The 25,980-nt window shown below is 32.3% G+C and overlaps 1 protein-coding gene and 1 non-coding gene across 2 annotated transcripts; one reads left to right on the top strand and one right to left on the bottom strand.

The window, feature by feature from the left end:
• Window positions 1–415: 415 nt before the first annotated feature.
• On the top strand, window positions 416–25,495 carry LOC123701429 (leucine-rich repeat-containing protein 24-like). Its single transcript, XM_045648905.1, has 2 exons — window positions 416–534; window positions 23,076–25,495. Exon 2 carries the CDS (start codon window positions 23,103–23,105, stop codon window positions 24,840–24,842), a length of 1,740 nt encoding a protein of 579 aa, XP_045504861.1. The 5' UTR covers window positions 416–534; window positions 23,076–23,102; the 3' UTR covers window positions 24,843–25,495.
• On the bottom strand, window positions 19,389–19,465 carry Trnap-cgg. Its single transcript is given in 2 exon segments — window positions 19,389–19,424; window positions 19,429–19,465. It is a non-coding gene; the product is annotated as a tRNA-Pro (tRNA).
• Window positions 25,496–25,980: the final 485 nt, after the last annotated feature.

Below are 25,980 nucleotides of genomic sequence, written 5' to 3'. Positions count from 1 at the left end.
TATTATTTCCAGTGTGGAAAAATGACAGCGTTAAATAGTCTAGCGCCATCACTTTCCCATACTGGAAAGAATACTGCTATATGATGGTAAGACAGCTGCATGTCTTTGCCACGCATTTTTTTTTTATTGTATGTAACCAGCAAGAGCAGGCGACTCATTTTGTGGAAGCTCGTGGCTAGATAATTTTAATTTATTTATTAATGACGTTATTTTGTGTGTAGAGGCTTTATGTATTATACAGTGTTTAAAACATACATTAGACATTTCAACAGATCCTTTCTCCCATCGAAGCATTAGTATATCATCTAAAAAGACTCCAAACGTAACCACTATTCATTTGCGAACAACACCATAGCTTCAAAACTCAATTAACAGTTGAGTCTTGAAAAAGATTCATAACGCTAACCTACAGAGGGGTGAGCTCAGACAGGCGCGGACGGGCGTCGCGTTAGCACGTCAACACGTTGTCAACAAATCGGCCGATTAATTGCCGAAATGTGATACCTGTGTGTGTGTGTGAGTGTATAAGAAAACGTAAGTATTTCACACCTGTATATAGTGATAGCTCTTAATTGAATCAATTAGTTGTGTCATTAACCTATTTACCTTTGTAACCTTTTTAATTGTTAAAAAAGATGCGTGTAAATAGTGGATTCTTTTTTTTAAATAGTGCATTTTGTTTTAAGAATATATTGTGTACGTATGAATAATATTGATTTTGATTGTGTTAATGCTAATTGTTTCGCGTAATTTAATTAATGAGTTGGTTCGTTTTCATTTCATATGTAATTGTAAAAATTCATTGCAGTTATAGAGATATAGAGCCTCGTTTTTTAAGACTGAATATTTTTTTGTTTAATTCCAAATATTTCTTTCTGTCAAAGTATTTTTATTACTTGTGCATTTTGAGTAAACGTAACCGACGTAACGTAACGAGTTTCAATCACAGTTATTCTGATATTTTACTGGTATTTTGGTTGTTTTTATTGGATAGAAAAGAATAATTGAATCGTTCAAATCGTTAGTTTTAAGAAAAACATTATGTTGAACAATAATTTTAAATTTCAGTTCAAATTAATTTGAAAATTACTCAGTAGGTAACGTTATATCCAGAATAATTAACATTTCAGTTATTGTGAATGATCTGTATTTGACAATAATCAAGAGCTAATGATGTTTTGGATACAATATATTAATATCCATTATATAATTAACTAGTGGTCCGCCCCGGCTTCGCCCGTGGTACATATTTCGCAATAAAAGGTAGCCTATGTCCTTTCTCGGGTATCAAAATATCTCTATACCAAATTTCACGCAAATTGGTTCAGTAGTTTAGGCGTGATTGAGTAACAGACAGACAGACAGACAGAGTTACTTTCGCATTTATAATATTAGTATGGATTATCCATTTAGCTTTCTCACAATTGGAAATTAATTTTTTGGTTTTGCTTCAGTTTGTATTCACATTTTGTTTGTAATTTTATTTAAAGAATATAATTAAGACTTTTTTGTATTATCGTTTTAATTAATTATTTAAAACGATAATACAAAAATTAATTAACTTAATTGTATGATTTTAAATAGTTGCTGCTCTACATAGAGATTAAATCGTATAATATTATGATGTAATGATTATTAATGAATAGAGTTCTGTGTGTCTGTAGTTAGGTATAAAATATTTAATAGGTACCTACTTAAATATCTGATAATAAGAAACGAAAGAGAGAAATGTATTTGTGAAGCGGGAAAACTTTTCATTTTATTTGAATTCATCAGATATTTATAAATTAATATATTGGATCCAATTAAGGTAACGAAAATAATAACATTGCTAGATACTTCAAGATTTATATATACATCTGAAACTAAAGTGAAGACGTCTTACTGCTACGCGTTTAAGCAAATGTATCAAGGAAATAACAGGTGTTATTTAGGACACTAGCTTCTCAACCTGGCTCTACCCAGGCTTAATTATTTCAAGCTAATACTTTATACTGTTCCAATAGTAATTTTTGATATTATTCTTTACGAACATTAAAGAACTCTAACCAATTCAACGTATCATACTATGCGCGTAACAACAATATTTCAGGAAAAAACGACGTGTGGCACTCGGGGACTGCTGCGGTAAAGCTATTGCATGCTATGCCTTCAAGCCACACCTCCATGCCCGTCCCCGTGAGGAGCGTGAGGTTTTTCGTTACGGAATTTCTCGATTCGGTCCCTGCGCACAAGGCCCGCGATAGAAGCTTTGCAATAGCTTAAAAACTTATTTACTTACTTATAGAAAAGTGTCAGTCTATACGCCAGCGATCAGCCCCGTCACGTGGCATGCACGGAGCGTCAACAATTGTCCACTAGCTTACCGCCGGCGGCTTCGCCCGCTTTGACTTAAACCTAATAAATTATATACTAAAACCTTCCTCTTGAATCACTCTATCTATTAAAAAAAACTGCATCATTATTCGTTGCGTAGTTTGAAAGATTTAATCATACAAAGGGACATAGGGACAGAGAAAGTGATTTTGTTTTATACTATGTAGTGATGATATATATGGCTTTGATACGTAATTTATACGTTCTAGTGGCCATAGTAGTATACGTGTTGCTTTCCGATCCTGACACGTTACTATTACGGTCATAATACACTTTGTAGTGGATAGAATTCAAGACTCAAATGTTTCCGTGTTATAATTTTAGTATAAAGTATCTGTAACACATTCTTAGGATGTAAGATACAACTGAAAGGTTACTTACTGACATAATGATCTATGAACGCACACTGCACAGCCCAAACCGCTGACGGATCGGGCTGAAATTTGGCATGCAGGTAGATGTTAGGACGTAGGCGTCCGCTAAAAAAGAATTTCCCGAAATTCTTACGGGAACGGGGGAAAACGGGATGCACGTACAAAGTCGTGGGTGGAAGCTAGTTTATACTAAAATTTTAACGTGTAACGGAAAGTAACTTTGTTATTTTATTTGTATAATGTATGTAATTACCTTTTCATATAAAGCATATTGCGTGTTTTGAAATACAGCGGGTAAATATCTGAGTTAATACTAATCCTATATGATACACGCTACGATAAATTGAGATAAACTTTCCGAAGATCTAAAATATAATCATATTTAGGCTAGACCCAAACATAAAGAAAAAGTCACGTCTATTTTCTCAGCTCTATAAATATGCTAAACCCTGTCTAGATAATTTACATTCTGAACGCGACTTCGACAGATGTGTAGCAAATGTTCAACTTTACTACTATTTCCTAAAGTGACCTAGAAAAGTTCTAGGCCTTATAAGTTGAGGGCATAAACTGTCAAGTCTTCTAGATACTATCTAGATTTGATAGACCTAATACTATTAGTACATCACTGCATAGTATTCACATGTTTTTAGACGTTTCGGAAGTCGGGATGCCAGTGCCATGATCTTTAAAACTATGGAATATATTATAGTTATTTTGAAGAAGGTTTATATGTACCTACATTATGACCTTATATTATTATAACATGCATTATTGTGTCCGAGATGAATTGCTAATAGATGTATTACATTAGTAAGATTTAAATGGTATACGGATAGCTTCATAATTTTTGTAATTATAATATTCTTAAATATAAAAAAGAAAGGACGTACCGTACAATATATTTTCATACCAGGAAATTGGTGCAAACTTTATAGATACACGGAAAACTCATTTAATTTTTCATTATCATGTACAACAAGTAAACCAAAGAGCTATTAAATTTTAAAACTTTTAATATTTAAAAGAATAAGAAGCAATCAGTACTTGATTATCAACCAAATTCGCTATTCCAGGAATTTTATCTCATATATAAAAATTAGAGATTATAACGGATTTTAAACGCGATTTAACGTTAATCATTAAATGTTTCCTGAAATATTTAATATATACGAACGGTAAAATATGTTTAAATCTAGTAAATAAGACTTCGATTATAATAACAAAATAACAAAATAAATAAATAATAATTCAATTTTTTCATCGTTCAAAGATGGTATTAATTTTAACTTAAAAACATACAAAACATTATCCTCTTAGTCAAACAATAAAACAGCGTAATCTTAGACCTAATTACTTTGTCATACACAGCTGTAGCTAAAGGGTTTTGTGGGCCTTTAGATCAAGCAACACAGGGTCAAATAAAGATCCTTTAATTACGATTTACGCATTCCCTAATTAAATTTCAAACAAACCAAATGGGTGTAATTCAAAGAAGATCACATACTTATATTAGGACAATATTTGTTAAGAGCTAACCGGTACTCATTTCTTTGTGATATTTTATCGTTTAAGCTTTAAAAAGAGAGATGGTTTTCTCTCCATCAGAACATAACTTGGTTCTTATCAAAAGCGTAAAAAAAAAAATTGGTTGTCTGTAAAGTCGGTTTACTGACGATAGTTGAACGTGACAACGATTGTGCTTCTTTGTCGCTCGTTCCGCACTCTCGTTTGCACTTCCAGCCTTACATGGAACGCCTCAGAGCGAGGTAACGCCGCATGAGTCATGTTTTTTCAGGCGTGCAGCCGGTTCTATCGAATTATAAGACGTTGTCACGTCAAAATTACCGGATTGGTCGAGCCGTTCTCGAGTTTTACGCTTAGCAACATAATATTTGGCGATAAATTTTTATTGTATAGAGCAATATATAGAGATATAATATTATATTTCTATAATTACTCTCCTTAATAATTAGCTAATGTGTTTACGAGATTACGTAGATCCAACGTGATGTGCAAAGTTTCAGATTTACTTTTGCCCAAGTTTACGAACACTTGTATAGTTTAAAATTATTAGGGTAGCTTGGGAAGTGATTCGAAAGTTTGTATTGTTTTTGGTATTTGATTTTAAAGATTTAAATATGATTTATATTTTAAGGTATAATGTAGTAAGATTTTTGAATTATTACTCTATAATGTACAATTGTTGGTTTTATAAAATAAAATAAAAAAATTAAAACAAAAGTATGCCTATGTGAATTGCACAAATGGCGGCAGCTCAGCCATCTCTGAATAACGTAAGAAGATAAGGTTTAAACAAAATTTTGCCCAATGTCATTAGTAAAAGTAGAGTACAATATCAGTAGAGATTTTTCTTTATCTCTTGCATCATTATATTATTAGCATGATACAATAAAGAAAGAACTAACTGAATTTCCATTCATATACTCAAGAAAAACAAGGACATTACTTTCCAAAATCTGTAAACAACCAAAACAACGCCTACATAGTTGCAGTGTCTTCTATCTACATATTTTTCACATGACACGACCTAAATTGCATCGCACTTGCAGCCCGGCTTGTGCAATAAATTTAAGCTATTTTAACAAATCAAAATATGTATATTTTTTTAACACCATATGTACTAAAACAGTTTTTGCTAAACACCAATTTAAAGCTAGGTCCATCTACCTCTATAATCGTCTTAATAATATTTTAGATATACATAGACTTAATCATCGTGATTTTAAAAAAACGGTTATTCAATATTTGAAAACACTTTCCTATGAGGATACTGAGGCGCTTCTACACTACATTTTATAATTTTTAATAGCTCAAACATACCCAAACATAGACACACACACACACACACACGCACACACACACACACACACACACACACACACACACACGCACACACACACACACACACACACACACACACACACTCACAGACATACATCTGCACACGTTTTATATTTGTAATATTAGTTAAGGAAGAGCGGGTCCTCCTGACACAGGTTTTTGTAAACTTACTAGGAGGACTCATCCATTTTCTGTATATGTAAACTGTGTGTATGAAAATAAATATATTTTTCATTTTCATTTTTCATTTTCATATTGACGCTCTAGTTTCGAAATACATTCTGTTTTCTGTAATATCTTTATATATATAAAAATGAATCGCAAAATGTGTTGGTAAATAACTCGAGAACGGCCGAACCGATTTCGATAATTCTTTTTTTATTATATTTCTTGAAGTACGAGGATGGATCTTATGTAGAGAAAACGTAAACATGTACCACGGGCGAAGCCGGGGCGGATCGCTAGTATTTACTATAATTGAATCGAAACATGCTTGTATGTTTGTAGCTCATAAATCAGTTAATGTTTTAGAAACTTTTAATTGGTTAAATTAATTTTTATTACATGAAGAACGTGTATTCTTCGTTTTGAGTACAGAACTGAATGTTCAAAATGTGTCTTTCATTACATTTTTATAATGATATTAATTATAATATAATATTATAAATCCATCTTTAGTTCGAGTTTAGTTTAAACTTTATTTGAGTTTTAGTTTGTTAGAACAAGGCTCTAGAGTCGACCTTTATGTGTATCACTACATAGTATAAAACAAAGTCGCTTTCTCTGTCCCTATGTCCCTATGTATGCTTCAATCTTTAAAACTACGCAACGGATTTTGATAAGGTTTCTTTAATAGATAGAGTGATTCAAGAGTAAGGTTTTAGTATATAATTTATTAGGTCTTAGACAAAGCGGGCGAAGACGCGGGCGGTAAGCTAGTTCATAAATAATGATAAAGATAAAATTATTCTTATAACGAAACTTGAAGTTTACTAACCTAATTGTCCAAAAAAAGTACACCATTAATATGAATGTAAATCTCGCAATCTAAAAATAAAACGTACATAGCTATGTGGCAATAAATAAAGTACAAAAAGAAGTTATCCAATTTTTAATGTTTCCTTTCAAATTAAAATCCGCAAACAAACGGACAAGGCTATAAAAGTTCGTAGACACGTCATCTCGTTCATCACAGTACCGTCTAATTGTTCCTAAGTCTGAGGCATTTCATTTTGAAACCCAATGTAGACTATATTATTGTGTTTTAAACAAGACAGAATTTGAAATAAGAAAAGATAAGCAGATATTCCTTCGTTTAATGGATATTAATATGCTGTTCCCCGCGGTTTCACCCGTATTACTCCGCTATTGTTGGTCTTAGCGTGACAATATATAGCCTATAGCCTTCTATCATTGCATATGCATTTTCAGACATTTATTGTACCTATCAAAGTGTAAAATTAACAAACAAATATATATAATATATTAATATGTTGCCTTAACCAATCTCTACTTTGTAACGTTTAACTTTACAATGCAATACTCAAACAAATCATTGAGCGACTCTTATCGTTTCTTAAAAAAATGGATTTATGAATCCATACTATTAATATTATAAATGCGAAAGTAACTCTGTCTGTCTGTCTGTTACTCAATCACGCCATAACTACTGAACCAATTTGCATGAAATTTGGTATAGAGATATTTTGATACCCGAGAAAGGACATAGGCTACTTTTTACCCCGGGAAATAGGATAGGTTTTATCCCGGAAATCCCACGTGAACGGGAACTACGCGGGTTTTTCTTTGATTGCGCGGGCGAAGCTGCGGGTGGAAAGCTAGTTTACTATAAATAACGAAAGAGATTACATATTAATCCGACAATCATTGTGTACTTGTTAGAGATAACAATTCTATAAAAAGCGAAAGCGGAATGATGAAAATACTTATGCGTCTTCTTCTTTCGTTTTATTTTTTTCTAAAAAAACATCAAATCTCCAAACTAGGTTAAAATTGTTTACAGACGTTTACAAGTTGATGTAAACGTTCCCGGGCGTGACAGTAAAACACCTGACAATATGTTTACGAGAACACTCGCGCTGAAAGCACTCAAGACATGACGTTTTTAAAACGTTTTACTTTATCTCGTTCTTTACCAGAATAAGGGTGTTTTTGTAGTTCTTTATGAGTTTTACGTATGTGGTAGGTAGGACAAATTTAATACAAGTTTGCGCAAACTAAACATTTTTATCTTTTCATCTATACTTAATAAAGCTGAAGAGTTTGTTTGTTTGAACGCGCTAATCTCAGGAAGTACTGGTCCGATTTGAAAAATTATTTCGGTGTTAGATAGCCCATTTATTGAGGAAGGCTATATTATATCATCACGCTAAGACCAACAAGAGCGGAGCAATGCGGGTGAAACTGCGGAGCACAGCTAGTTTAAAGATTTAATTAAGCATTTAATTGCAGAATTTTCTTACTAAAGTGATATTTTGATTTACTTTAATTACTTATTTAAGGCCTTATCCAATAGGACCTAAAATCGGCGCTGTATCTTATTGTGCCGCATGCAGTTATTTCCCTTGTTTAGGTCATTTTTTCATTTATTTTTTGTTGAATGTGTGGTGTTAAAAGAAAGTTTTATTTCTAGTAATAACCAGTCTACTTAACCTACCTACACTACACTACACCGAGTTTATATATTTTTCTATAATAACCTACTATAAAATCAAAACACTTTAGTACCAACAAAGCTGTTCACTCGATTTGACGCCATGACAAAATGTTTATCTTCGTGTAATTAACTTTATTGGAATTTTAGCTAAAGCCTCCATTATATTAATTGAATTTACGTTCCGTAAACAGATGATCTCAATAGAAATGTTTTATATGAATTGCCAATATTGCTGTTGTGGATCGATCAAATTATTTTCATAATCAAAAAACTTTTTGATTGAATCTATTTTTGTTGTTTATTTCTGTTAAGATGTTTAAAATTAAATTTGTTGAAACCTCTTTATTTAACTTTACGTTTGATGTAGATTTTACATGATTTATATGATGTTACATAACTTTTCCGGGATTCTGCTCCCGGGTAATTCCACAAGAGAAAAATCTTTAAGTGAAAATCTTTAGGCGCGTTGAGAGTAAAATTTCAAGGTCACGCCATGGCAGTATCGTCACGTCATGGAGTAAGCCGACGATTTTGGTATCTTTGAATCTTGCCAAAGAGGTTTCACTTCTGACACGTCGTGTGCTCGGCACAAATGCTCTTCTTTTGTTGACTTTCTCGTTAATGTCTTCGCTACAATATTTCTTCACAACTTTCAATGTTTATCTTTAAACAGTTTACATTAATGTGCTGAGCCGTTCTATTATAAAATTTATTTGCATTTTTTTCAATTTCTTAATTTATCTGTATACAAAAATACATACACATTGCAGTTTCAAATGTTTATTTTATCAAGGAAATTAATGTATTTTATAACATATTCTTATGTACAATTTAGTTTTAAGTAGGTACCTAAATATATACCATGAAATTAATTTTATTGTATCGTGTAACAAAATAAACCCCAATAATAATAGAGAACGAAATTTCCTCCGAATAGACTTCGTTCAATTTCTGGATAAACCTAAGCCTATTTAGTGTTGGGATCTGAATCTGTATCGATAGATTTGGAATATCGGCAATTCAATTCGTACGAACTGTTTTTACTGGGAATATTTGGTATTATGGGTTTTTATAGTGAAATTCTATGGTAATACTAGATAATATTATGTAAATATAATAAGATCAAAATAAGTACGTGCTTTTCAAGGTTCTGATCTTAATTAAGGGTGATCATATGTACTTTTTCAGATACTCTTTAAAATTGGCATTCATATATTTTGTAAAGTCTACGGTTGGCGCGTTTCGTTGTTTAGTCACGGTATTATAGTGTATCTATTATCTAAATGCCTAAACTTTTCAATCTTTTAATTTTCCTGTATCCAAAAGTTTGATAGAAGAAGAAATTGCTTCAAAGCGTTCAAAAGCCTCTTCAATTCAGTCTCTCTTATCAACGTTTTTAACGATCATCGGTCAATCGTAGACCTAACCTGAATACATCGCATAGCTTCTTAACTTACCTGGCGTCGGGGACGTAATAAATTCGACTGCTATAAAGAAAAGTTCAGCAGTTTCTTACACTTGCTAGTTTTCGAGGTTAATTCGTAGGCAGACAGCCAAGTGGGAATCGGGCATTGGCTTTACACGTATTGGAGACTAGGTGTTCGCCGCGGCGTTAGCTGCTTTATAGCATACTAGTGGTCCGCCCCGGCTTCGCCCGTGGTACATATTTCGCAATAAAAGGTACCTTGCCTATGTCCTGTCTCGGTTATCAAAATATCTCCATACCAAATTTCATACAAATTGGTTCAGTAGTTTAGGCGTGATTGAGTAACAGACAGACAGACAGACAGAGTTACTTTCGCATTTATAATATTATTATAGAATTATGGAATTATGGATTTTTCAATTTGATATTACGAAGTAACTACTTGTAAATATTATTAAACTACTTAGTATTAAACTAATTGAAAATTAAAACTAGCTCTCCGCCCGCGGCATCACCCGCTTTGTCTAATAAAACCTTATAAATTATATTTTATTAAAACATTCTTCTTGAATCATTTAATCTATGAAAAACTGCATCAAAAACAGTTGTGTTAAAGATCTACCTAAGCATACATACAGACAGACACGGGAAGCGAATTTGCTCTATACTATGTAGTGATAATAATATAAAAATAATACTAATTACTTATCCTTATAATATGGTTTTATTTGATTGTACGAGGTGACTTATAAAACCTACTTTATATAAAAATACGACGTATAAAATGACTAGTCTTTATATACGTTAGCAAAGCTTATTTACCTTAATAATACCCATTTGATAACAAATTTACTCAGGACCAAGAAGCTTATATCTAATACACTGGAGATTGCACTAGGAACGTTGACTTGTCACGGGAAGGTATGACCTTGAATGACGCCTGGTTGTTTTTTGTCCCTTTCACACCTAACTTGGCAAGTTGGTGTGAAAGGGATGAAGGAACAACCAGGCGTCATTCAAGGTCATACCTTCCCGTGACTTGTCAACGTTCATAGTGCAATCTCCAGTGTATTAGATATAAGCGTCTTGCTCAGGTCAAATTAACCATATCCTATTTGTCATAGTATTATACTAAATTAATATTATCTTATGATAAACAATGCATAATATATTTGTGGAAACAAACCGTTGCATCTGCTGGACTATTTGATAGTATGCTTTATGTAGATTTAGATGCCACATTAAATTTTATCCTATAATAGATATGCTAAAATTTAATGTGACAGAGATAATCTTAATCTTATCTTAATATATATAAATCTCGTGTCACAATGTTTGTCCTCAATGGACTCCTAAACCACTTAACTGATTAAAATAAAATTCGCACACCATGTGCAGTTTGATCCAACTTGAGAGATAGGATAGTTTAAATCTCAAATCGTTCCAGAGAAAGCGGGCGAAGCCGCGGGCGGTATGCTAGTATAATATGTATATTTTTACTTCTTCCTGGATAGATTCTTATTCAATATTTTCGCCGTGTAAGTAAACATAATATTTTCTCTATTTCGTCCCGTTATACGTGTATTTGAATCGTAAATTCATATAAAATTTTCATGTTTGTTGAGAAAATACTCTCTAATAATTTAAAGTACCTACCTAATGTAAAAAATATTTAAATTTAAATTTTAGGTTTGTTTTTATCCAAAATTATATTTTTGTATAAATTAGACTTTACAAAATTTCAATAATAATCTGTTTGTGTTTTTATGTAGATGAAAATTAAAATTCTACGCTTTGTAGTTATAACGAACGAAATTTTAATGCACAATGTTTTGATAGCTCTACTTATTTTTAATTATTATAGTTTATATAGAAATGTGTTTTTGGTTTATTTTGAACTGAAATTTCAAAGGCTGATGAAAATACTGAAACTGTATATTAATTAGCTGTAAAATTTGACATTTTTTATGAACATTTAGCATGATTGAACCGCTAAAGAATAGTGGATAAGATTTTGATACAAATATAGTTGTGCAACTGTGTATGCTGTTTTTTAAAAATTCCCTTGGATATCTGTATTTTATTAAAATAAAAAACTGCATGTTAAACGGACTCACAATAGTGTAAAGTTCACGAAATTTTTACACAATTTCACTAAATCGATATTAATATTACTTACCTATATAATAATATGTGAAAGTTGCTCTATCTGTCTCACTATCTCTTCTTCACGCCTAAACCACTGAACCGATTTAGATAAAACTTGTGACATGAGAAAGGACATAGGTTAGATTTTCGGCAAACAGAAACTGTGCGAGCTTTCCTTCACTACGCGAAGCCGCGCGCAACAGCTAGCTAAAAATGCTCCTTAATGAATCGCCAATGTGTAATTAATTATAAAAATCGTAATTATCCCGAGACAGTGATTAACTAAGGTGGAATTACATCAAGTATGGCAGTGCGGCTGGCGCGCCGCCAACCAGCATTTATATTGTTCAGCGGGTCGTTGAACTTACTAAAAATCACTATGACGTTGAATGTATTGTTATTATTTTGTGGTTATTGTAATAACGTGTTAATTATTTATTAATGCAGTAAATAGGCATATAAATAAATTGCAATAATAAATACTTTAACATTTAATGCTTTTAACAAAACATTGAAAATTATAACGATAATGATGCACATAAGGTAGATTAAATCGATATACGCGTAAGAAAAAAAAACTACTATTTTTATGTAAATAAATTAATTGTTTATTTATTTCTATTGCAATTCTTCATCTTCAATAATACACCTTACTATCGAAGCACTCAGTACTCAGCTCACGTATGAATAAGAAATCGATGCAAAAAAAATGTACTACTCACTATGTATAATATAATCCGACAAAACCTATTTAAATTATTGTTTCTTTCGTGTCGAGTTAGACAGATAGATAAACAGACAATGACTTAATTACATAGCTACTTTTTAAATAAAAACTAAAACAGGAGTTAGAAAAACTACCTCATTACAGCATAATGAAGTTTGCAAGAAAAACATTTCAACCTAGTCCATTATAAAGACGAGAATACAAGCAAAAATGTAGTAAGTATGTGCGAAATTTAAACCAAGGTATTCTGCGTATAAAATAGAGATGTTTTTCAAAGACCCATTTATTTTAAAAGCCCGTAAAACTTTGAACTAAGTACGTAAATAAGTATTTGTAACTGACACTATTAATTCTGTTTATGAATGCTGGAAAGGTTACAAATGAAGGAGAAATCTACATTTTCCATGTTGATTTTAATTTGATAAATTAACATTTATGAATTTATGACCTTTATTGGATAAGGTATTTATACCATTTATATTTTATTCTTTCTACTGTTTGGTGAAATGGACTCGATTCAAATAACAAAAAATTGAAAGGTAAATGAATGGCATTACCTATAGAATTTTTATTATTTTTTATCTTCTTACTTGCATTTGATTAACAATCGTCAGGTGCTCAAAGGCTTCTCAACGGTGTTTTTCATTATTGGTGAAATAAATAATATTATCAGCTTTCAACATTTCTTGCATCAAACCAAAATAATAATAATAACTGACTGACCGGTTGGCTTGGTTGGTAGTGACCCTGTCTTCCAAGCCAGAGGTCGTGGGTTCGATTCCCACCCGGGGCAAATGTTTGTGTGATGAACATAGATGTTTGCTCTGTGTCTGGGTGTTGATTATCTATATAATTATTAATTAATTAAGCTTCATGATTTCGTATTTAGTTATTGAAAAATGTTATTTATTGTATTGCTGTAAATGCTGTACGAACAAATAAATAAATCCAATAGAGATAACATAATAATATACGACGTTTTATTGAAGTGTTATTAATTATTAGCTGCGCTACGCGGTTTCACCCGCGTGGCTCCGTTTCTGTTGGTTTTAGCGTGATGATATTATAGCCTATACTCTATAGCCTTCCTCGATAAATGGGCTATCCAACACCGAAAGAATTTTTCAAATCGGACCAGTGGTTCTTGAGATTAGCGCGTTTAAACATACAAACAAACTCTCAGCTTTATAATATTCGTATAGATTACATTTAATAAAACTAGATAATAGAATATTTATTTAAATAATACTTTTTATTTAACTTTTGGTTCAAAAATAACTTTTAACCAAATCAATAGCTAGTTAGTGCCGCATATTTAACGGTCGCAGTTGGCTCTACACAGCCTGTCTGGCTCAGATAATTTACAGACAAGTAAATGAGCTTATTTAGTGCGTTACTTGTTAGTGCATAAGTTATGGTTAGTTGTACTTACGATGCAAGGCTTTCACGGGACTATAGTACAATATACTACATAGGAATGTAGAGTATGTATGCCGATGTTTTCATTTAGGTTTTAATGAGGTTAATTACATTTTCTTTTACACAGTATATGAATTGCTGTCTGGATTGGATATTAAAAGTAATAAGGATACTTCTTACAATCAAATATTAAACGTCATACTTTAAAAATTAAAAAAAAGAACCTTTTAATTATAGAAACAATGGCTATTGCCGATGGGTTGACTCGCGTAGTCAAACGTTGCGACGTGACAGAAGGATAAACCCACAAACTCACATTTATAATATTAAGGGCTGATTTTTCAATCCTTGGTAATAAGTTTTACTTATCCGTCCAATAAAGTGTTACACGATACTATTAAAATGTCACCTGCAAACTGTCAAATGCAGGTAATTAGAATTTAGAATACATTTTTGAAATTGTAGTTTAATACGTTATTCAACGAATAAGTTTTAACCAAGAATTGAAAAATCAGCCCTAATAGGAATAACTCCATATTGTATTGTGCACTGTAAAATAAAACACATAAACTCTGATATGTTTAAACAACCATTTAATCCACAGTTAATTTTCGTAACGTAAGGTTAATGTGAAATAAGTTTACCTTGTCCAGCGAAGGGACCGTTGTCACTTCAGTAACTTAATAATGTCAATGACTGACCGTTATTTATTGGTGTAATTATTGGTATAGTGGAGAGTAATGCGATATCTATTGTATTGTGTGAATTGAATTACATAGATACGTTTGACGATGTTTATCGAACTTATCTTTGACCTGTAACTTTGATTGGTGGCTAATTTAGATAATTACTACATTAGCTAGTTAAAACATTTTACGATTTATAATTTATTTTAATTATTATTTATTTATGATACTTTGATACATTTACCAGGAATCGAATTGAAATGAACACATAAACTTGAACAAGGAAAGTGTACATTAGGTGGCATTATTGCTTAGAAGCAATCTCTTGCAGGCAACCTTGACAATAAAGTACTTGTACGACAATGATTAAATGCGAAGGAGTATCATAATTAGTAAGAGATAGTTGTTTTAATTCTTTGTAATTTAACGTATTCATACGCAATTTATATATTACTAGCTTTCCACCCGCGGCTTCGCCCACGTTTTCAAAGAAAAACCCGCATAGTTTCCGTTCCCGTGGGATTTTCGGGATAAAACCTATCCTATGTGTGAATCCAAGTTACCCTCTATACGTGTGCAAAATTTCTCTGTAATTGGTTCAGTAGTATTTGCGTGAAAGAGTAACAAATACACACATGCACATCCTCACAAACTTTCAAATTTATAATATTAGTATGAAGTAGGATAATATTAGAGTAGGATTACCAATTCACTACCAGACCTAGGCTCTTTATTTTAATTACATCCACCGGGATTCGCACATTAAGAACCCTGCTCAGCCTTGTAATTGTTTTCCCAAGAAGCCTTTCGTTAACTTTATTGGATAAAAATTAAGAAAGACTGTAGAAGCAAAAACGCTAACAAGATTCAATTAAAATTAAAATCTAAGTCAATTAATAGAGCTCTTTAATTATAGACTAGCTGTTGCCCGCGACTTCGTCCGCGATTAGGTCGTTTTTCGTCATTCGTCGTTTAAAAAAAATACGTGACACTTTATTTTAAAATTTTCTTAATTACCTATTGTCTCTTATAAAATTTAACTACATTAAAATTGAACACTCTGATAAGAAAATCTTAAAATCTGAAGAAAACATGAATGTGGTTTAAATTCTACATTACTTAGTATCAAATAATAATCTAAATTAAATGTAGAATAACAGTTTGAGCACACCATTATAGAATATGTACCTAAGTATTAAATTACGTTAGTTTACATAGTAACTTTACTAAAAACACGATGACTATCTTTCGCGCTCGATACCACAAACTAAGCATGTTTGTGGTACGTGGCCCGCGTCACTTGACCCCCCGCGAGTTCCCCTCCGTTGCTATGTGAAAATACATTCGTCGCCCTACTGTAGGAAAAATTGTAATACTGTGGCCTGCGCGTTATAACACGTCCAGGGAGTTCCTGAGTGCCGATATCACCATCTTGAGGAAAAGCTTCTAATGTCGATTTAAAACTGCATACATACGAATTAACCTGTTCTAAAATTGTGAAATGAGTTCAGTTTTAAATTTGAGAAATATTGATTTCTTGTATTCCACTATTCGTTGTAGTCGAATACAAAATATACCTATTTAAACAAACTTAGGTTGGCCTTCAGGCAAAAGGGATCCTATCAAATGGTAAACTTGACCTTGTATCTTAAAATATAATTATAATATTCGCGTCCCTACTCTAGTCATTGCTTATGCTCATGTTCATCTTATTATGATGCACCCTATCATTTGTCAAACGGTCTTCATATTGAGTAAGTAAAGTTTTTAATTGTGAAAAAATGTATTATGGTTTACACTACATATTAACACTCTTTTATCATTTAACATAAAATATACCTAAGTCTGTGAGTGTGTAAAAATAAATCCAGCTAATTACACATTAAACTTATGTTTATAATTTGGTATACGACATGAAAATATATTAATTGTCAAGCAATAATAATACAGATAAATACTGAACATAAGTATAATAGATATTAAGTAGTATTAGTTAAAATATACTTTGACTACTTTGACTGTAAGTTAAAGTTTATTTTTACTAACAACATGTAAATGAAGAAGAAATAATAATTACCAACGTACTAACCTTTTCTATAATTCTATAATACTTAACACGGCACATTTTTCAAATTATCTTGCTCAACTCTACTAAAAAATTTGAGGGTTTTGTTGGAACTTTAATATGTAAAAACTATGATATATCTAAACTACGATACAACTTGCATGCGGAAATGCTCATTACAATTGTGAATCTAAAGAATAACTAACAACATACTGTTCAATTTTATTGAGCTGATGAATATCTTTTGCCTGGAAGAAATCACCGTCGCCTAACAAATATAATGTGTTTTCTTATAAAACCGTTACATAATTAATTTTATCTACTTAAATAATGAAAATGATATATTTATAAAATATAAAACATATTATGTTAAATGATTAAAAATAAATAAATGAAGCAACTACGATTCAAAGAAAACTTCTTTTTCAGTGTGAAAATGCTCTAAGCAATCCTGGATGATGAACTGTATATCATGTACCTACTCTGATCCCAGTACGGTCGGTACGTCGATAGCCATAACGATAAATATTATAATCAGATAACCGCAAAGTCAAAATAAAAATAAAATTTTGACTTTGCGGTTATCTGATAACTTAAAACATTACTTGTAAAGTTGTGAGTACAAAATTTACGTTTCATTTGGCAATAACATTTTTTTCGGTACTAAAACGTAGTAGTTTGATATGTGGTTGGCTGCCCCTCCTCTCCTTCCTGAAAAATATCCTCCAAAATTTCCCGAGATACTTCCAATGATTGAACCATTGGACGTTGGACATTAACTTCAGTCAAAAATTGACGAAGCGGATGATTACTAATTTCCACTTAATCCTCGCTGCTACTGTCTTTATCATCAAATCATCAATTTTCAAGTGGTGTAGTAAAAATATCAGCAGAAATCGTCTTCCAAAGGCGATATAATTTTATTAGCATTGAATCTGTAAATAAAAAAATCAAAAGTTAACTGTAAATCTATAAAAAAAGCTACTTACAAATAAAATTTTATCAAAAACTTCTGTTCCCAATGCACCTCAAAATAATAAAAGAAGCATTCATTTCATTTCATTTAACAACTTACCAACAAACAACAACAACTTACCTTTTGTGGGAACGCATGATGGTGAAAATTCACAAAACACGAAGATTGCATTTGTTATTTTTTGTTTTATGGCATTCAATTGCTTTATAAATATCACTACATAGTATAAAAAAAGTCGCTTTCTGTGTCCCTATGTCCCTTTGTATGCTTAAATCTTTAAAACTTCGCAACAGATTTTGATGCGGTTTTTTTAATAGATAGACTAATTCAAGAGGAAGGTTTTAGTACATAATTTATTAGGTTTTAGACAAAGCGGACGAAGCCGCGGGCGGTAAGCTAGTAAATTTATAAAACACGAAGATTTTTAAAATTGTAACTAATGAACACAACAATATATTATTATACTCTTTGGAACACAATCATTAGATTAACTGTAGATAATGGTGTCTATTTTTACTTAAAATAATAAACATCTACCCTCACTTTAAAAAAAATGTAGTTTATTATTTACACGAAATATATCTTATAGGGAACGGAAGATATGGGTTAAAGAGTTAAATAAATAAATAACATAATTATATTTAAATAAATTATTAATTTTTAACATTGTGTTCAGTAGTTAACATGTAAATTGATTTGATTTTTACGAAATCTCATAGATGGCGCTGTTACAAAATTAACATTATACAACTTACATTCTTTAAGCTATGTTTCTCTTCCCAAGTTACTTAAATGGCATAATTTTTTATAGTGTCAATCTAGATATTGTCAAACAACATTTATATATGCGTCATTTGATTATTAATTTCCAATAGTTAACGTGTAAATTGATTTGATTTTTATAACATTTAATAGATGGCGCTGTTTCTAATTTGTCTTTATACTACTAAATTCATTAAACTGTTTCTCTGCCCAAATTACGTAAATGACATAGTTTTTATTTTGTAAAGCTAGATAATAGCATGGCTTACTCAAAACCAACATTTAAACATGAGTCTTTAGATTGTACGCTGTCGTAATACACGGAATACGTAAGAAAAATAAAGGTTCACAGCTCCTCCCCCGTAGGTGATAGCTTAATAATATGTAGCCTATAGCCTCACCCGTCCTGTTAGTAATATTCATACAAAATTTGAAGTAAATCTATGCAGTACTTTTCGAGATTAGCTCGGACAAACATACAGACAAACAGACAAACAGACAAACAGACAAACAGACAAACAGACAAAAATTCTAAAAACTATGTTTTTGGCTTCTATATCGATTATAGATCACGGCCCAGGTATTCTTTTAAAAAAATATTCAATGTACAGTTTTGACTTTCCTACGATTTTATTATATGTATAGATAAGGTCAGATAGAAGCTGATTACGTGTGTGTGTTGTTTGTGAATTGATCTAACTATTTAATTTAAAAGAAAGACTTGTTAGTTATACAGCCGTTAATTAATACACAACAGTTGAATTAGTAATAAATTATTATTTACTCAAGAACGACTGAACCGACTTTAATGAATTTTGGTCTATTGGATTTGCCTCGGCTTGCTTGAGATGATAATTATAAATTTATAAAGAATATAAAAAAATTCGATCACGAGGCGGGGCTCGAACCCGCATCCTTTCGCACCAATCCGGGGCGGATGCCTAACCAACTCGGCCACCCGTGACCCGCCAGCGCGATCGAATTCATTCTATTCCTTCAGTTTTATGTGTCTAAGGGTCACACCGCGTTAATTGAGATCATTATAATTGTTTAAATGATAAAATATAACCTACCAGGGTGAATCTGGGACAAGCAGCTGCTAGTTTATGTATGGATAAATAAGTAGTCATTTCTGTAGTTGTTGAAAAGAAGACCATGAGCATTTATAATTTAAGCATATAAATACTTACATTCAAATAAATTAAAACATTCACTGCATATGCGAAAAGCTCATTTCTTACATAATTCAAAAAGCTAGAATATTTTCTAGCATTCAACGCTTGAGTTAAATCGTACGTTCACTTTGTCACTTGAGACTCACATTGGAATGATCTAGACGTTAGATTTTATTGCTCTGACATATTTCTTCGATCTTGGGTTAGGTTCAACAGGTATTACCACATAGATAAGTGCGTTTTTATTTCTCCTTGTTAAAGATTTTCATAGATTGATTTGACTTACTAGTGCTTACTTGATTTACTAAAGTAGACAGTACATAGAAAAAATGTAAGTTGTTTTAGAGCACTTTTTAGGACATAGGAGCAAAGGCAAATATATATATATTCGACGCTTAATTGAACATAGATTTAAAGGAATTTTTTACTTAGTAAAACGGCGGATGACCGAGCTCAATGGCGTGCCATGACTGAAGCCTATGTCCAGCAGTGGCCAAACATGGGCATGATAATGATGATGATGAATTGATGATGATGATACTTAGTAAAATAATCGACTCGTTTCTCGTAACTAATTATATTGGTATTTCAGCAGAAACTAATTAATAGGAAATTTATAAACGTATAGGTATGTAGGTACATAAAAATGACAACTACAATATCCATATATTATATTATGTAAAAATAATGCTACAAAAGTTTATTCCATAAATAATACGTAAATAATATACTTAGAAGTTATTAAATTAATTATTGAATATAACAACTTAATGTCACGACTTCACTACCAACTACCTACACTTCACAAAGATTTAGGTAGCGAGCATATTAAAATGAATATTTGAAAATTTATGCAGACGACTCTTAAAAGCTATTCAGTTTCAACGAAACACGAGACCTTAGCTACGTAAACTAATTTCGTATACTGTGGACGAATAAGGCTGTTTATTCACTAGTAATATAAACGCGACTTTTATACCTCTCCTTTGTATAAATAAAAAAACACTTTTGTTTGTAAAATTATTGATGCTATTCTTATTCGTTCTTTATTAAAATTGTATAGTAAAACTAAAACATATAAAACACCACTATTAGTAGTGTTATGCCCGATTTCACCAATGACCCCTAAACAGTCTCCTAAGTAAGGGTTCCTTAGTTTAAGGGACCCTTCAAATTACTACCTAACCTAACGATTTAGGTGACACTTATCTGCCGGTGAAAGCAAATTTTACGTTAGGTATCCCCTAAATTGACTTAGGTGACACTTAAATTTTACGGGTTGTTGGTGAAATCGGGCATAAGACTATCAGTCGAATTAGGTGAGTTTTGTAGATTTTAAAAATAACTTTAAGTTTCTCCAGTATAAGAAACGTTCCTTATTCTACGCACATTAGAAAGCGAGCATATTTTTGTAGAAGATTTATAGAAGGCAGTATAAAGTATTTTATTGCTCCAAATTTTTTGTTGCTGTTTTGCTCTTTCCAATAATTGTAGAAAGCATGAATATTTTCTTCCTCTTTCTTCCTAGCGCAAATCTATCACAACTTACAACTCTAAAATTTAAATTAAAACAACCCGCTGAATGGTCCCGCACGTTGATAATAATCAGCCTAAACCGTGCAAACTAATTTCATAAGTTCATACAGGTTTACGTTTTAGGCTATGTATGGTCAGAGCTGTATAATTAGCGGCACTTGCTTCGTAGTTATTAAAATTTTAAGGCTAAGAGTTTATGAAATAAACAGATACATTTTATCTTATCTTGTGGGAAATTCAGCCTGGAAAATTCACTAAATACACAAGAAATGTATGATATTGCACTACTAAACTGCACTTAACTGACTTAACTGACTGTTTAAATATATTACCTACTGTTAATAGATATACAAACATTGTCTAATTTAATAAAAAAAAACGTAACAACCCTTTTCTTGCTGCTTATTTCATTAATGAAGAAAATGTTATATTAACTACAAAGTGGGTCAAAACCGAATATCAACAGATACTGAATAACAAAATAAACAGTTCCTATTATATCTAAGCCAATTGATGTTTTGTACCGCAAATCTGCACCATTTAAGCATATAAAGAACGGCTCAGCAATAATCCGCCCGCAATAAATCTCCAGAAGAAAATATTTTCACACTCCTGGGAAATTCCGAGTTGGCGAAGCTTCCATAAAGTTTAGCTTTCCACTCCAATAGTGTGGGAATGCATAGGGGATTATGCAGAACTGCTTATAGAATGTTCGTGATACAAAATTTAACATGATAGCAGTTTGTCGAACTGATTTCAGGGGAACTTTTGATGTGTGAATGTGGTCGAGACGGGAGACTAAGAAGATAGTATTTGGTTGAAATGTACTTTATTACGTCGCATCTGTATTCTTTGTTTGTATATTTGCGTATTACGTTCTTGAAAATTACATCGACTTACCAAATCGAGGTAAATGATGATGGTTCTGAAATTTTCACCATTTTAACATGAATCATATTTAAATTTTAAATACTGTCACCGTCTCGCTTTCCCATAAAGACGCGGGTTCGAATTCCTACGTGATGGAATTGTTTATATTCTTTATAAGTTTCATTTTCAACGTTTCTATTTATCTAGTACCTACCAGCAGTCCACCCGCGGCTTCACCCGACTAAGCCCAATTAATGAACCTTCAAACTGCATCAAAATTCGTATATGGATTAAAGCATATATTATGCTAAACAGGGACAGAAAAATCGACTTTGTTTTATACTATTTATATTATGTAGTGATCTAATACACATCTATTTAACTTACACAACCTGCCATGACTATCGTTTTCACCAAACATGATGTAACAATTAGGTATATTCCTTAGTTGTAGCCAGTAATTGATACAGTTTCCGTCAGACCATTAACAGGGGATCTCTGGAGCCAATTAATTTGTATACCCTTGACGCCTGAACTTGTAACTTTGACTGATCATCTTGAAACAAATTAGTACTCAACAATGAGGTACTATTTGTATTATAGAAATTAATTAATAGCTATTTTTAAAATGATTTTATTGAACGAGATAAACGATGAAAAATTACACGTTAATATTGGAAATTTTTCAGTTTTTCGTTTTAATTTTAGAGCACGAAGGTGTAAATTGCAAAATAGAATTTTTTAATATTAATGGCTATAAAAGAGATAGTTTCTTGAGATTCGTTTTTATGTATAGTAAACTTATAAGTTATATTGTTATAAATTATATTGGCGGACTTTTGATTTTTTATTTATTTTGTATTGTAATCGTTTTAAAGATTAGATAATTATGTTACTACAAGTTATGATTCTCTTTCTCGTATTTAAATAAAACAAGATCTCAAACAAAATCATCTCATTATTTCTTTATTAACATACATTTCTATGTTCCAGGTACATAACACAAGAAGGGGATATGAAATGGGCATTCGAGCACTATGGTGCTTATTACTAACTCTTCTAATCAATACGTCAGGAGGCGACTGGCTAAACTGCGCTCACATCATAGAATGCCACTGCAAATGGTCATCAGGCAAAAAAACTGCATCATGTGTAACAGCCGCACTTACAGAAGTACCGCATTTAGCCTCAGACATACAAGTTCTCGATCTTCACGGCAATCCTTTAAGAGAATTACACGAAGACGCTTTCGCCACTATAGAATTATTAAACTTGCAACGGTTAAACTTAAGTGCCACACATTTGCATTATTTGCATCCGAACGCTTTCAGAGAGCTCCGTATTTTGATAGAGTTAGACCTTTCCGGAAACGACCTTACACAACTCTCTCCTGACACGTTCAAAGGGAACGAACGTTTGAGGCTTCTGGTCCTAAACGACAATCCTTTGAGCCAATTAGTTGCCGAGCAATTCCCACCTCTGCTACATTTAAAGAAGTTAGAACTCGTACGCTGCCATCTGAAGAAAGTGCACCCGTTTGCATTCGTGAATCTGCGGGCGCTTGAAACTATAAAAGTCCATCAAAATCTTTTATCTTACTTACACCAAGATACGTTTAACTTGCCAGTTTTAAAGACGCTCACCTTGTCAGATAATCCCTGGTTCTGTGACTGTAGATTAAGAAACTTTCACGAGTGGTTTTTAACTAGTAATTTAGGTAATGAAGAAGTAGTGTGTCGAGGACCAAGTGATAAGAGACAGCTGTCTTGGAGGGAATTCAAGAGTGAAGATTTAGTGTGTCCACCTTCCGCTATAACTAGTCCCTCGGTAATACGAACTGAAATAGGTGCAGAAATTAGTTTCGGTTGTTTTGTTAGAGGTGAACCAATACCCCATATCTCTTGGACATTTAATCAGAAACAAATTAGGAATAATACAGATAGTGATAGCCAAATATTAATATACAATCATAGTGTAGGACAATTTAATGAATATAGAGACGATTTTATAAATAAAAGTGCTCAATGGATAAATATTACTATTATCAATATCACGAGTGAATATTCTGGAGAGTGGAAGTGTTCTGCAACGAGTAGGGTAGGTGAAGCTAGTGGGTATTTGACAATTTTCTTACCTAAGGCAAGAATGGCAACTGCCAGAAGCGCGCCAGACTATTCTAACTTCTTAATCGCTGCTGGGTCCATGGTGGCTATGGCGGGAGCCGGTTTTATCGCCACTTGCGTGTGTTGGAAAACTCGGCGACGAAGAGTACCACCCAGTAGGAGTTTCACGGACCAAGAAAAGAAGCTTTTAGATACATCCTTAGCGGCTAGTTGCGATAGAACCAGTACAGAGATGGGTTCCTCATATGGATTCGAAATGTTTGACCGATCGATATCGATGGAGAGTGATAACCAGCGTTGTATGGAACCTGTACAGATTACGATCGAAGGTCCTTCTGGAGGCTTTCCGCCTCCTCCGGCAGAGTTTGCATTGCCAGCGCCTTATGGTAATATTTTTATATCAGTACACGTAACTGGTCATAACGAGAAGTATCCAGATTTATTGGGAGGTGGCTCCACACTACCAAGGCGGAGTAGAACATGTTTATTACGACCCACGTATGATAACATGGGGCCAAGAGTAACAGCAACCGGCAGTTCCACGTGGTCACTTCCAGGAGCAAAACCAGACGAAAACGACGATGCCAAATTTTCAGTACCTCTACCCACTTTTTCTACGGAGTTTACAGCTTTATAATTTATTATTGTATTACAAATCATGACAAATCCCGTAATTATTTTTACCCTCGTGAATATTGTATTATTCGTGAAATAGGACCTTAACAGATAAATGTACGGACGGAGGGACATCAAATTTATCCTGTAAGGATCCCGCTTAAATATTAACGGAGCCTTTCATTGAAAGAAGGTTTCAAATTATTGACGAATTGTTTTCATTTGTTTTGATGCCAATCTGATTTTGATTAATCTCTCAGATAAAAATATCCTTGTTGGTAATTTTTTAACATTAGTTACTATTTATTGTGTTGTTTGTTAATAACGAAATTAATTAACATTTTCCTATTCTTGTTGAACATTTGTTAGTATTTAATATTTATATTTTATTTGAAAACATGACGTTGAACCATTGTGTATTTGATGAACAAAATTTATAAACAATGTACTACAGTTTTTCCATTTTTAAAATACGTATAGAGAAATACGCCACTATTACAAAAACATTTGTACAATAAAGTTTTTCCCCGACTTAGTACACAGATAAAACAAATACACATTTTACAAATGGAATTGAAAAATCCCAACTTAAAAAATAGTTGTATATAGATGAGATTAAATAGGATAGAATAAAAAAAATGCTTTACAGTTTTGAAATAAATATGAAGTACAGAAACATTTGTTGTTTTTTTAACATGGCTTATGAACTAATTGTTATTATTTACACGAAAACTGTAGTTATCAAGTTCTAAAGAAATATCGCCATATAAAAGCTTAAATGTTGGACACGTATATTTTACAACTTGTATTGATACTTGCATTGATACTTCTACTAAAGATTGATCTATTTTGTCTTTGACTTGTTAATCTATACTAATATTATAAAGCTGAAGAGTTGTTTGTTTGAACACGCTAATCTCAGGTACTACTGGTCCGATTTGTCGGTGGTGTTGATTTGACCCATGTCACGCGGGTAAAACCGCGAAGCGCATAAAACACATAGGTAAAAGAACAAAATATGAAATAATAGTTTTAGTGGTAAATTGTTTCAAATACTGTATAAATCCGATAATCATTCTGGGTCAGCAACGACGTATTCTGCGTTACCATATTACATATTGCACGCCTCATAAGCGAAGCGTTGAGGTGGGTACTACTGT

This window comes from Colias croceus, chromosome 21 (assembly GCF_905220415.1).
Source record: "Colias croceus chromosome 21, ilColCroc2.1".
In the NCBI taxonomy this organism is placed as follows: domain Eukaryota; kingdom Metazoa; phylum Arthropoda; class Insecta; order Lepidoptera; family Pieridae; genus Colias; species Colias croceus.
Note: the sequence above shows the minus strand (reverse complement) of the source record. Positions and strands in the feature narration are given on the sequence as shown.

Coding starts and splice junctions, on each gene's coding strand:
- LOC123701429 (XM_045648905.1), top strand. CDS start 23,103: ATGGGCATTCGAGCACTATGGTGCTTATTACTAACTCTTCTAATCAAT.